Source organism: Taeniopygia guttata, chromosome 3 (assembly GCF_048771995.1).
Source record: "Taeniopygia guttata chromosome 3, bTaeGut7.mat, whole genome shotgun sequence".
Taxonomy (NCBI): domain Eukaryota; kingdom Metazoa; phylum Chordata; class Aves; order Passeriformes; family Estrildidae; genus Taeniopygia; species Taeniopygia guttata.
This window is the reverse complement of record NC_133027.1, coordinates 49969690-49981934: the sequence shown is the minus strand read 5'-3', so window position 1 is coordinate 49981934 and position 12245 is coordinate 49969690. Positions and strand designations below refer to the sequence as shown.

The 12245-nt window shown below is 50.0% G+C and overlaps 1 protein-coding gene across 5 annotated transcripts; it reads right to left on the bottom strand.

Annotated features, from left to right (window-relative positions):
* Positions 1-4632: 4632 nt before the first annotated feature.
* VGLL2 (vestigial like family member 2) lies at positions 4633-11769 on the bottom strand. 5 transcript variants are annotated; one of them, XM_072926801.1, is made up of 4 exons: positions 11410-11769; positions 8948-9239; positions 6691-7221; positions 4633-5880 (listed from the first exon to the last, which is right to left on the bottom strand). In XM_072926801.1, the coding sequence occupies exons 1-4, from the start codon at positions 11488-11490 to the stop codon at positions 5744-5746; spliced, it is 1041 nt and encodes a 346-aa protein (XP_072782902.1). In that variant the 5' UTR covers positions 11491-11769; the 3' UTR covers positions 4633-5743. The 5 variants fall into 5 exon arrangements, with proteins under 5 accessions (XP_072782902.1, XP_030123645.4, XP_002190805.5 ...); XM_030267785.4 differs by having other exon boundaries at positions 4633-5827; positions 6703-7221; positions 11410-11757; XM_002190769.6 differs by having other exon boundaries at positions 4633-5665; positions 6703-7221; positions 11410-11756.
* Positions 11770-12245: the final 476 nt, after the last annotated feature.

Genomic DNA, 12245 nt, shown 5'->3' with positions numbered 1-12245 from the left:
CAAATATTTCAACCACGGAAACAGCAGCTATCAAGTGTCTCTTTCCTGATCCAGCTCACTTGGACTGCAGTTAAATACAAGGAGGGAGCTGTGTAGGTCTGTCAAGAGAGAATAATCATTTGTGTCTGTGTGCATCTGGGGCTGTCACTGTTCTTTAGGACCCAGCTTCTGGAAAAAAGGGGTTGTTTCATTGGATCAGAATCAGGGCTTAGCGCTCGGTTCCTGCCACAGAGGTTTGGTGCAGGATTGAGACCAATGCACTGGCTGTTCCTGAAAAGGCCCATCTTAGTTCAACCCTGTTTATCATGTAAATACTGGCTCCATGCAAACAACATTGTCAGGAAAGTGTGTGTCCCTCCTAGCACTTGCTGCTGTGGTGTGAGGCCGGAGTGCTAAATGCAGGAGGGAAGAGCCTGGGTGAGGCAGGAGAACAGAGAGGAAAGGAGAGGCAGGGTCCAGGCTGAGGGCAGAAGTCAAGGAGAGGAGAAGTGGAGAAGTTGGGGTGGGTATGATGAGGGAGGAGGAGCATCTTGCAGCTGTACCCAGGCCAGGTAGGGCAGAAGGAAATGTGCCATGCCACAGCGACATGGAGTACCCTCAGTAATATCCAATATGGTATTACATCTCCCAATGGGATAGCACTCCTGCCAGGTGTTTTTCCTGCCTTTACCATGAATGAATAAGCAACTGACACTTACCTAAAGAAATGCGCCTGTCCTTGGCCAGCCTGTGCTTTTGTGGGCTGCAGCCGAACATGGCAAATGGAAATGCCCATGCATAAGTCTGGGGCCCAGGAGAGTGCACACCTGCACCCCCTGCACCTCTGCACACCTTCACTTTTGCACCCCTGCACACCTGCACCCCTACACTCCTGTACCCTGCACACCTGCAGCCTGCATCCCTGCGCTCTTACACGCCTACAGTCCTGCACCCTGAACACCTGCACATCTGCATTTGTGCTCTCTGCATCCCTGTCCTACACTCCTGCACTCCTGAACGGCCTCTTCCAGCACCTTCCCTGTCTCTCGCAGGACCTGATGCAGAGGGCAGGGGCAGGAGGATGGGGACATAGCACCCCAGGGACTCTGCTACAATTTGCATTTACAGCTTTGATGCACATTATTCCTGGGTTATACCTGGCTAAGGAGGCAGTAGAAGGTGCACTGTAAAAGTAACTCCTCCTTTAAGATTAAAAATGGACATGAAGAACCCAGGCTTACCACTACATTCAGATTAGATAATAGTGTTACCATGCTGGCAACTAAATTAACAGCATGGTTCCCTAGGCTGTAGTTCCAAGGCTTGGGAAGTGACTGAAGAAAAACTTTCTCTTTTTTTTCTTTTTCTTTTTCTTTTTCTTTTTCTTTTTCTTTTTCTTTTTCTTTTTCTTTTTCTTTTTCTTTTTCTTTTTCTTTTTCTTTTTCTTTTTCTTTTTTTCTTTTTCTTTTTCTTTTTCTTTTTCTTTTTCTTTTTCTTTTTCTTTTTCTTTTTCTTTTTCTTTTTCTTTTTCTTTTTCTTTTTCTTTTTCTTTTTCTTTTTCTTTTTCTTTTTCTTTTTCTTTTTCTTTTTCTTTTTCTTTTTCTTTTTCTTTTTCTTTTTCTTTTTCTTTTTCTTTTTCTTTTTCTTTTTCTTTTTCTTTCTATTTTTGTCTTATTTTTCCCCTATTCCTTTTTATTTTCTTTTTTTTTTTATGATCTCCTACTTGCATTTCCCTATGCAATATTGCCTAGCATACAAAATCAATGTCTCACTCCTGAAAATAACCATAGGACTCTCTCCTTTCCCTGCTGCAACTGCTCCTCTGGGTGGCAGACCCGGGAAGACAGCCAGGACACTACAATCCTCCACAGGAGCTGGCTCATCCTGTAATCAGAAGGGCATGTTAATCACAACACTTGCCCAGAAAAAGATGCACAGCAACTGTCAGTTAGAGAACGCTGCTGCATCCAAAGCCACTAGCAGCATTTTTTTCCCTTCTAAGAAGGGCCCAGCATTTAAACCCTAACTAGAGCTTGTCCTGTGAGCCGAAATACGACTTCAAAGGGAAGGTGGGAAGGGTCAGCAGCTCCTGACCCAGGAGGAGACAGGGCAGATACATTTCCCCAGAGGCAGCAGCACACAGTCTAGTGGACGCAAAAGGGATTATTCAATCTCTGCTTCACCCTCTGTCCCCTCCCTTCCTCCTTCTCTGCTGAGGGCTCCTACGGCAAACGCACTGGAAAAGTAGGTAAGAAGTAAGAAACGCTACCCTAAATCTCTCCAACATTAGACTGTAAGTCTAGAGGCACATATAAAATTTAAGAGTTTCGTGATTCATTCTTGCGACTGCAGCCATACTGAAGCAAAGACCTCATTAAAATAAAATGGAAACTGCACCCATAATACCATGTCCTATCCCCACTTCCATCTTTCCCTTGACAGATCACTTTTAACCTCAGAGATCATCAAGAGAGTACTCCTTCATGCTTTGTTGATTTTCAGAAAGGGAAATACATACCTGTGGTGAATACATCCAGAGCTCATTTTGGAAACTCCTTGTGGAGAGGACATTCTTGCCATTGGGCAGCAGCAGATATCCTTGCTATGTCCAGCACTGCCATGCTCTGAAGCAGGTGCTGTCCCTCTACCTCCTTCCCTGGACTCTGCACGAATGGGTCTGAAGTTGTTTGTGGCTGTTTGTCTATCCCAGCTGGGCTAGTCTGTTTGTCAGGTGGGTAGCTAGAGAGCACAGTGTGGTGCATGACATTCAGAAAGGGACAGCAGGAGGGTCTGCCGTCCAGGCTGCAGAGATGGGGACTTACATCCCTTTCAGTGTGTGACAAGCATGTGACACGTAATATTTACGTAACATCTAGGAAGGGTTTCTTTTTTAATTCCAGATTTTCTACAAGCATTCATGACTAAGGGAGTAATGACCCATATGCAAAGAGGAATAAAACAGACTTGAGAAATGGCACAGAGGTCATGTGCACTGTTACTGCACTAGGAGCTGGGGCCCCAGTGCTGCAAAGACTAATGCCCAAGCCTAAAAGGCTGGTGCTTCTTCAGGAGTCAGAATAACACGGAGTGAGCAAAACTGCAAGGATTAGCCAAAACAGGGCATGTGTGCTTTCAGGCTGCAGTCCAACCAGAGTACGAGCACTTGTAAAGAGTTGTTTGTACTTTTAGCACCTTGAGCCACTGTCTTGGCTTTTGTGTTTAGATGCTTTCATGATAAAACAGTAAAAAATATACCCACAGAACAAATGCCAAAACTAATATTCATAGATTAATTCCATTAATTCTTATGCTTGAATACATTCACAGTCAAAATTATTGTAAATACCAATGGTGCAAATTACTTGTTTATGCTTACCTGAACATTTCCAAATGTATTTGGACTGTGTCACTCAACCCTCCTCATAAAAAATTGCAGAGAAGAGGGGAGGAAAAAAAAGAAAGAAAAAATAAATAATTGTGGTAAAGCACAACCAATCATAGACTCAGATTTATCTTTTTTAAAAAAATAGGTCTTTAGAAACAGCCTGAAAAAGCCCTCAGGAAAATGCTCACAAAATGACCCTGCTAACTTTAAGCTTCTGAAGTTAAACACTGTTTTTAGTAACTTTTCTCCTGCAAAAAGGTGGTGTCTTCTTCCTTGTTAAACACCTCAGAATTTTTTTGGTTTAATAGATAATGTAAATTATGGGGTCACTCCCTTGCCCTTCCAGCTTGTCTGGGCTCTGGCTATTTGGAGGCTGAGGAAAAAATGCCCATGGGTTTGTCTGGCTGAGGGAATCACTGCAAGTCCCCCTCTGCCATTTACTAAGCTCTGGCCAGGGGTGTACCTAGTCAGGTTCTCACCGTACGTACTCACACTGCTTTGTCAAACTCTTTCTGTTAGGATTCCTATTCTTTCCCAGAAAATGAGTTATCATCAAACCTAGGAGAAGCAACTTTGGGTTATTCATAACTCCATTCTTGAGACATAGTGAACATGATGCCAAATTTTGTGAGAGTTTTGAAGGTACAGACTCGGATTGCAGCACAGAAGTTCATTTTCTACCTCTTCTCCCAGTGTCAGAGGGTAATGTTAGGAATTTCCTACTATATGCTTTAAAGTTTGTCAGCTTCAAAGACATTACATTAAAAAAAAAAAAAAACCAAACAGAACAAAACCCCAAAACACAGTAGTATTGGGATCAGATGTTTTATCTATAAAAAAAGTCAGCTTTTAAGTGTGGGGTAAGTGCCATTTCTGCCCTGTTGCATTAATTATTCATCGCCTGATAGTAACATTTTAATTTACCACTGCAATAGCAGTTCTATACGCCACAGTCCCCTCTTCTAGCTGAAGACATATGGAGCAGCTCCCTTACTTTAATCAATCTTACAGCCACACCATACTCTAAAATGGCCTCATATTTTCTTATATTTTGTACTTATCACTGTGTATTTTACTCACCAAGAAAATATATTCAGCTGTTTTCAGCTGGCTTTCTATTTATCTTTCAAGCAAAATAATAAAATAACTCACTTCATCCACATGAGAGATACATTCTTTGCTTCATCCTGAAGTTTCCAGTTTGTCTCATTTCTCTTATTTAGCTTTAATTCTTAATCAAAGTACACGGGATGACTGAAGGAGATACCTTTAAATACAGCTTTGCTACTGTTAAATATCTATTTCCCTCTTTCAAAAAACCCCAAACAATAGAGCTACTAAAGTGGCAAAATGACAGAAACAAGTAGACAAAGGGAAGCGTTAGAGGCAACTCAGAACTAATGTCCATCACAGCTTTTCGTTCTGCTGTTCCCTTTAAAGGATGTTGGGCTGGAGGTGAGCCATTCTTCATCGGATTCCTTTCTCCCCCTGCTTTAAGAGGGTTTAACTTTCACCAGAAAATGTTTATTGTAAAAAGAAAAAAAAAAGGAAAAAAGAAAAAAAAAAACAAAACAAAAAAACAACCAAAACCAAACAAACAACCCCACCCCCAACCAAACAACTTTTATACAGCCAATGCAATGTGCCAAACTCTGAGAAGTGCCACCTTGGTTTTCATCTTTCTGGGATTTAAGCAGTTGTGAGAAGAACAGCTGCATATCTGTAAGTCCAGGGCAGGTGGCTCCAGTCAGATACTTGCCACTCACAACCACAAAGCTGAAAAATCTGACCAGTTCCTTGACATGTTCATGAGTTCCAGTTTCTTCTCCTTTTACTTTTCAATAATGCAAAATAAAAATCCAGTTAAAAATTGCTGAGTAGCTTTCCCATGGTTGCATTCAAGAAATAACTTTCACTGCCATAAAAAAATATTCACACCACTAAAAAACCCCCACAATTTCCTCTGTTGCCTGTATGAAGGCCAGTGGTTTTGCATCACCATCCATGATGTCATTTGACTTTTTCAGAGTAGTCTGAAAGAGTCTGGCTGCAGGTCTGGGTGTGGAGTCTGCTTAAATAGAAGTTCAACGTCTTTGGCTCTCTTCTTGCAACAGAACGACTTTCCTCTCCGAAGTAAGTCTAAAGTACCACCCTTGCAAAGCCAGGTTCTTTTAACTCCTGTTGTCTTTCCCCGAGCAGCAGGGCTGTGGTGGGCTTGGAAAAGGGCAAGGGGGGATCTGAGAGTCTTTGAGTCAGCACATCAGCTCAGAAGGGATCCACCACAGAAGGAGTAACGGCGAGCTGCAAACCAAGATCAGAAGCTGTTACAAACTGACCCGATTTCAGCTCTGAATGCCACCATGTCTAATAGGTAGAGAGCTACAGGGGAGAGCCAGGGGAAGAAGAGTGAAGGACAGCTCTAAAACCAGTACATATCCTTGCTTTTATCCTGCGGTTGCAAACCTGAGAATGGAGAGAAGAAAAAAAAAAAAGGAAGAAAAATAGGTACAGGCATTTAAGAACAGAGGAAAACAAATTGCATTTCTTGCCAGCTGAGATCAGTTTAAAGCATGGGATCTCCAGAGCCCCAGAAGGCTGTGAAACAAGGAGAAGAGCCCAAACCAGACTGGAGAAGTCCCTCCTGCTTAAAGTGAGGACATCATAAGGAGCCATTAGTGGCTGCAATAATGAAACCAGCATGACCAGCATGGAGCAGACTTTCTTTCCCTTCACAACCACTGACTCAAGTTCTGTCACTGCTCACTGTGTCTACGTACCCATTTTTGTCAGCACTACAGCCATAGCCTTGGTTCCAGACACCCCAACAGGCACTACCAGGGGAAGACCTCTGCCTTTTTTGCTCAGCAAATGTAATTGTGCTTTCATCTCAAAAACTGTAAGGAAAAGGTAAATAAGGAGAGGAGCTAGTTTGTGAACCTGCATGGTGTCTAGAAATGACCTCTCAGGGCAGCACCATTCTGCTCCTAGCTCTTGCTGCTCAATGCAGGAGCAAGACCAGTGCCTGGACAAAAGTACCTCAAAGCAACCTGTAGCTTCAGGGAATGTTTGAAGGCATCAGAAATTCAAATAATTTTGTGGAGATGTGATGTGTTGGTCTGTCCCATCCTTCCTCATTTGCCTGGCCTGAAAGCCCGAGAAGAACACCCAGGGCAGAGCTCAGGTGTCACACAATGGGCTTCCAACCTCACTTCATTCCCCCACAGCAGAACCTCAGCCACTCCCCATGAATCCTTCCTACTGCTATGGACGGTGTGGAATCAGGGAGCAGGGGTGCAGCTGAGCCAGGGGATCTGGAGGGGCCGGGGGCAGCTCATTACCTGTGTCCACATTGAGGCCAATGCTCTGTGCCATGTCTCCCGTTGCATTGGGAAAGGGGCCCGGTGTCGTCCAGGATGCAGCAGCACCCGCTTCGCTCTTGCCCAGTTCACAGGGGGGGCTGACTGGAGTGGATACGGAGGCGGGGGTGAGGCGGTGGGGGCGGACGGAGGCGGTGGGCACCAGGAGCGAGCCATAGCGGGGGTCAAAGTGGGGCCCGTAGACCTCGTGCATGGCGGTGGGGCGGGGGTAGGCAGTGCTCTGTGTCCCAATGTAGGGGTGGTGGTGGTGGTGGTGGTGGTGATGGTGGTGGGCATGGTGCCAGGGCTCGGGGCCGCCCTGGTGCAGGTGGCCGTGCAGAGAGGTGGGCGCGTAGGGGTCGGTGGCAGTGGCGAAGGGCAGCTCGCTGTGGGCGGCAGCTGCCAGGGGGCTGCTCAGGCTGGCTGGGACCGAGGAGGGCTGGTATGTGCTGTTCCAGAAGGACGGTGGGAAGATGCGCTGGCTCATTGGGAAGGAACCATCTGCATGAAGGAAGTGGGAAACAAAGTCAGCAATGAGCACACCTGACAAGACTTGATCTCCTTTCCCTAGGGCTCCATCCCTCCCTGATCCACCCAAAACAGTCCTTTCATTCCCTTTATTCCACAAAAAGCTGGCAAGCATGAGAACTTGCTCCAAACAAATACAGATTCCTCTCCAACTAAATATCCAACACACCTGTCCTATGGCTTATCCATGAAGCTGCAACTATATCCTCCAGGTTTTTCTTACTACATAGATGGGCAAAAGGTTGTTACCTGAGGCAAGAGAAACATCTCTTTTCTTCAGTAAGAAGAGCTACTATACACCACTTAAATTTTCAGGTTTGGCTTTTCCTTGTTTGTTTTTGTAATAATCTCCTCATCTAAATGTTTATGCCCAACGCTTCCTGGAAAGTGGCTGCTGCTTCAGTGCGGTAGCAAAGTGGGCAGGAACAGTGAGAGATGTGACTAAAGGCAAATTTGAATTATTCAAATATCTGGGGGCAATTCTCCATCTACTATAGCCATCTGTTTCTTAGGTATATTGTCAGCCTGTCTGGGAAGCCCTCAGCAGAACTTGCTGGAGACTGGCAGGGCAAAGACAAAGACCCTACATTTTCTTAGCCCATTTAGCAACATGCAAGATGGACTGGTGATTATTAATGTTATGAAGAGATGTTATGCATGATTAATTGGTAATGCACACTGTTCCTGAATGAAATAAAACTATGTTCCTAATCATTTTTTGCCAGGGGAGTATGTCAGCTCTGAGCCTTGGCATTGCTTGGGAGAAAGGGAAGCAGTTCATCATGAGCAAAAAAACCTCCTCTACTGCCATCAATTCCAGCACTGAATATCTCTCACCCGTGAAATATTCTTAGACACTACAGACAGCAATCTGTGCAAGGTCTGGGAAACCAGCCCTGGCCGAGCAGGTGGCCCTGTGAGGGAGGGTTACTAAGACTGCCCACAAGGAAGTGCCAGCCCTAACTCTGGCAGATTGAGTGTGAGGAAGGTTATTTCCCTCTGCTCGGACTACCCTCGTGGGCCTATCCACTGTGAATCAGGCATGAATATAGAGAGCTGTGCATAAGCCATGACCTTGGCCTTGACAGTACACTGCCTTGGGCAGATCTGCAAGCCCTTGTTTTCAGAAATTTAGGAGTTCTTGTCAGCACTTCAGGTGCAATCGAGGTGGTGATGCATGCAGGGCAAGATACAGGGACACACAGCTTTTTTTTTTTTTTTTTTTTTTTTGAGATTGTTCCCACTTTTTTTTTTTTTGTTTTGTTTTGCTCCCATCACTGTGAACACTCTAAACTGAAAGCGGGGGTCAATGAGGAATACACTGGTCACAGTCACAGTTTGGGAGTCACTCCATGGAGTGAAGATCACCCACTAGTTAGGTGGTAACCCTCTCCAGGTAAAGCACCTGCAGTGAAAAGACAATTTGTTTTCCCCGACCGCCTCTCAGGCTGCTTTCCCCCTGAGCCATGGCCTCCCTGCATAATCTGAGGGGCTTTATTTTTTCCTTTTTACCCTAAAAGGGCCAAGCGGCTGGCAGCTCCTAGCCTCGGAGGAGGGATGCCACTGCCGGGCACCAGCCGCTGGTGGGAGGGAGGATGGAGCTGGGATGCGGAGCCGAGGTGAGGAGGATGTGCTGGCCCGGAGGGGGCCTCCGCCGCCCCCCGCATCCCCCGCTACCACCGCGCCGCAGGGCGCTCACCCCGCCAGGAGCCCGCGTTCCGCGCCGCCTTCGCGCTGCCCAGGGAGAAGCTGCTGGGCTGGCTGAGCGCCCGGCTGAAGTGCTCATCCACCACGGCGCTGATGTCCCCCTGGAAGTAGGTGAAGAGGACACAGCGGGAGCTGATGTACTCGGCCTCGGGGGGTCGCTCCTTCTCGGGGCTGCAGTCCTCCTCCTTGATGCTGGCCGCGGCGTGGCCGGAGAAGGAGCTGCCCACGCTGGCGCTGCTGCCGCTCTCCGGGGCTTCCTGCATTTTGGAGTAAAAGGCGAGTTTCTGCAGGGAAGGAAAGAAAACGGAGCCTGTCACGCAGCACACCAAGGTGCGCTGGCCCGCCCTGTGCCATCCGGCGGGCAGCGCCCAGCCCTCTCCCGCGGTCTTTCCGAGAGGATGCCGAGTCTGGTCCTCGGCTGCCCGCCTTTTCCTCAGCATACACCACAATCCCCACACCCCCATATCGCCGTCTGTAGTCCGGGGGCAGTGAAGGGACTGTAAATAGGGCTGGGAGATCGAACCCCAGAGGTGCCAAAGGGGATGGAACAAGACAGCCGTCGGGTGGGTAAGGCGCGGCCGGGCGGGGGGTCACACCGCCTGGTCTCCCGCATCAAGCCCCGCAAAAAAAGGCTCTTTGCAGCTGGCTCCGGAGCGGACGGCGACCGCCAAGGGGCTGCAATGCGGGGGCACGGGCGGGCACCCACAGCAGCTGGGAGAAGGCGAGAGCCGCTCGGTCCCCGGCTCCGAAAATCTATCCGATGCAAAGAGTGTCCTGTAACCCACAGCGGCGAGATAGAAGCAAAGAAGGGAGAAAAAACCTGACAGTCTCAAACACACTTCAGGGCAAAACTCAGCATTTCCCTGGACACCAGAAGTTCCAGGTATTTACTACAAGATTAATCTCCTTTTACTAGACTCCACCGAGTGGGAAAACAGCGGGCGTTGTGAAGTTTGCCGAATGTTTTCCGTCTTCACGCGCGTTAGCGTGTCTGCAGCTGCTGAGAGTTTCTTAGCAATAAACTCTGGGACGCGGAGCCCGGGCTTGCCGCCGCGGACAGAGCTTTGGGGCAGGCAGCCGGCGGGGAAGAACCGAGAGGACGGGGCAGAGTCTTGGGCCAAGACACGCGATATATTTGATAATGTCACTCGTCGCGACGACCGCCTTTCCGCTTGGCTCCCTGTTTGGCCATTGAGGTAATGGTCATCCCCCTTAATAATGTCAGAAGCAGGGGGTTGAGAGGGTAGTTGCGGGGGAAGGCAAAATGGGGAAAGACATTACCTGTCTTTTGTGACGGGTCCTGGGCCCCGTTGCCGGGCGCTGGAGGGGGCACAGGGACAGCCACGCCGCTGGCCCCGGCCCGCTGCACTCCGTTCTCTATATCCATCCCCTTTTTCGTTATGGTGGAGGAGGAAGGAATTAATTTCTGGAAGGGGTAAGGGCGAGGGGGAAACTGGGAACGCAGAGGGGTTAAAAGGAAAGCGGTGTGCAGCAGGTGCAGCCTGGGGAGCAGAGCCTGACCCACGCGGGACCGTGCGAGTCCCGGCGCCAGCAGATCCCCGCACACCACGGGCGTGCGTGCCCGAAACATCCCCGCGGCCGGAGCCATCCTTTTCTTGAAACCTCGGGATTAGCTGATACCCGCGACTGCCCGGGCGGAGCTACACGCAGTGAGGCGGCGGGACACGGCTGCAGCTCGCGAAGAACTCGAGGGTCTCGCAGGCGACGGCCGCTGCCGACAGCCGCAGAGCCCGGGGGACGTCCCGGGGTCCCGCCGCCGCCGAGAGCGCCCCGGGAGAAGAGAGCATCCTGTAGCCCCTTGCTCCCCTTCGCGGCCGTGATTTCCTCCGCCACCGCCAAACCGGGCGAACCCCGCAACACCCCGTCTCCGCAACCTCCCGTCTCTCTCGCCTCCCCCACTTCCAGAGCGTAACTCCGGAGCACCCCTCCGGAGTAAAATCTCTGCACCAAGAGGCTTCCGTGGCAGCGGCCGGGATGCCGGCGTGCAGGGGTGAGCGATGCCCCGGGAAGCCCGGCCTCTCAGCTCCCGACGGTCCCCACGCACATCGCTACCCCTACCCGCCGCGCTCGGAAATAGCCCGTCCCGGTAAAAAAAAAAAAAAAAAACAAACAAGCAAACATTTTAAAACAAACCAACAAGCAAACAAACCCCCTAAAAGTCCTTCTGAGGGTTAAAATCGTCCCATCTTTCCAAAGGCATCCCGTAGCCCGTCGTTTGCCGCCGGGGTACGTACCCTGCCGAGCCCCGCGCCAAGGTGGGATGCGGTTCTGCTCCGCTCACCATCGCAGGCTCCCAGATCTCCCCCCTCCCGCCCCCCCTTTCCCCTCCCCTTCTCCTTTTCCCTTTTTCCCTTTGGTGAGGCCCCAGATGGCCATCCTCCAGACGATACCCCTCCCACCTTCTGCCTCTTCACCGCTGTCCGCTACACGTACCTGGTGGTAGGGGCTGTAGGCTGCTGCGAAGTAAGGCTGGGAATGACCGTAGACTTGGTACATAACATCCAAACAGCTCATGGCTGGCCGCGGCCGAGAAGTATTTTTTTCCTCATCAACTCGAGTTCTGCAAAGTGGAGTAATGCTTCGAGGGAGGGAGGTTCCCGGGGGTTAAGAGGCACCACGCACTGGTGGGAGGAGTGAGGGGGGATGAGGCCGCGCTGGGCTGTGCTGACACCCCCTCCTTGCCTTCTTTCCCTGCCTTCCGCCCTTCCTATAGCGTGGCTCCCTCCCGCAAATACGCCGGGACTGGAGGGGCTCCCCGGCCGCCGGGGGAATTCAGCCCCGGGCCCGGCGGCTGGCAGAGGCGGAGGGAGCAGGGAGACCCCGGTTCCGCGGCCGGGACTGCCCGGGAGCAGCGGGGCTCGAGGCGCAGGGGAGCTCCGGCCACGCAGGAAGCTGGCGGGGTGCGGGGGGAACCGGGGGTCGGCAGAAGATAGGGGCTTTCCCAGCGAATCAACCCATCTCCCGCTGCTTTTGATTTTATTTCATTTATTTCATTCGTTCCACGTGCCTCCTGTGCCGGGTGCTGCTGCCCCGCTGCCCCCGGGGGAGGATGTCCCTGCCGCCCCCCACCTCGTCGGCCTCCGCTGCTGCCCGGGCGAAGGGAAAGGCAGGGATCTGGGTGACCCCATCCAAATTCCACTAAGTCCAGCGTCCACCCGAAAATGCCACCACAAAACCACCGGAGTTGAGAAGTCTGATAAACCGAAGGAGGAAAAACCAGTTTCTCCCGAGGAATAATCTCCCCAGAAACTTTTAAATCATTACAAATC

Coding starts and splice junctions, on each gene's coding strand:
- VGLL2 (XM_072926801.1), bottom strand. CDS start 11,490: ATGAGCTGTTTGGATGTTATGTACCAAGTCTACGGTCATTCCCAGCCT. Junction 7,222..8,947: donor GAACGCGGGCTCCTGGCGGG/GTGAGCGCCCTG, acceptor TCCTTCATGCAG/ATGGTTCCTTCCCAATGAGC. Junction 5,881..6,690: donor GGACACAGGTAATGAGCTGC/CCCCGGCCCCTC, acceptor CCTCTGTTCTTA/AATGCCTGTACCTATTTTTC.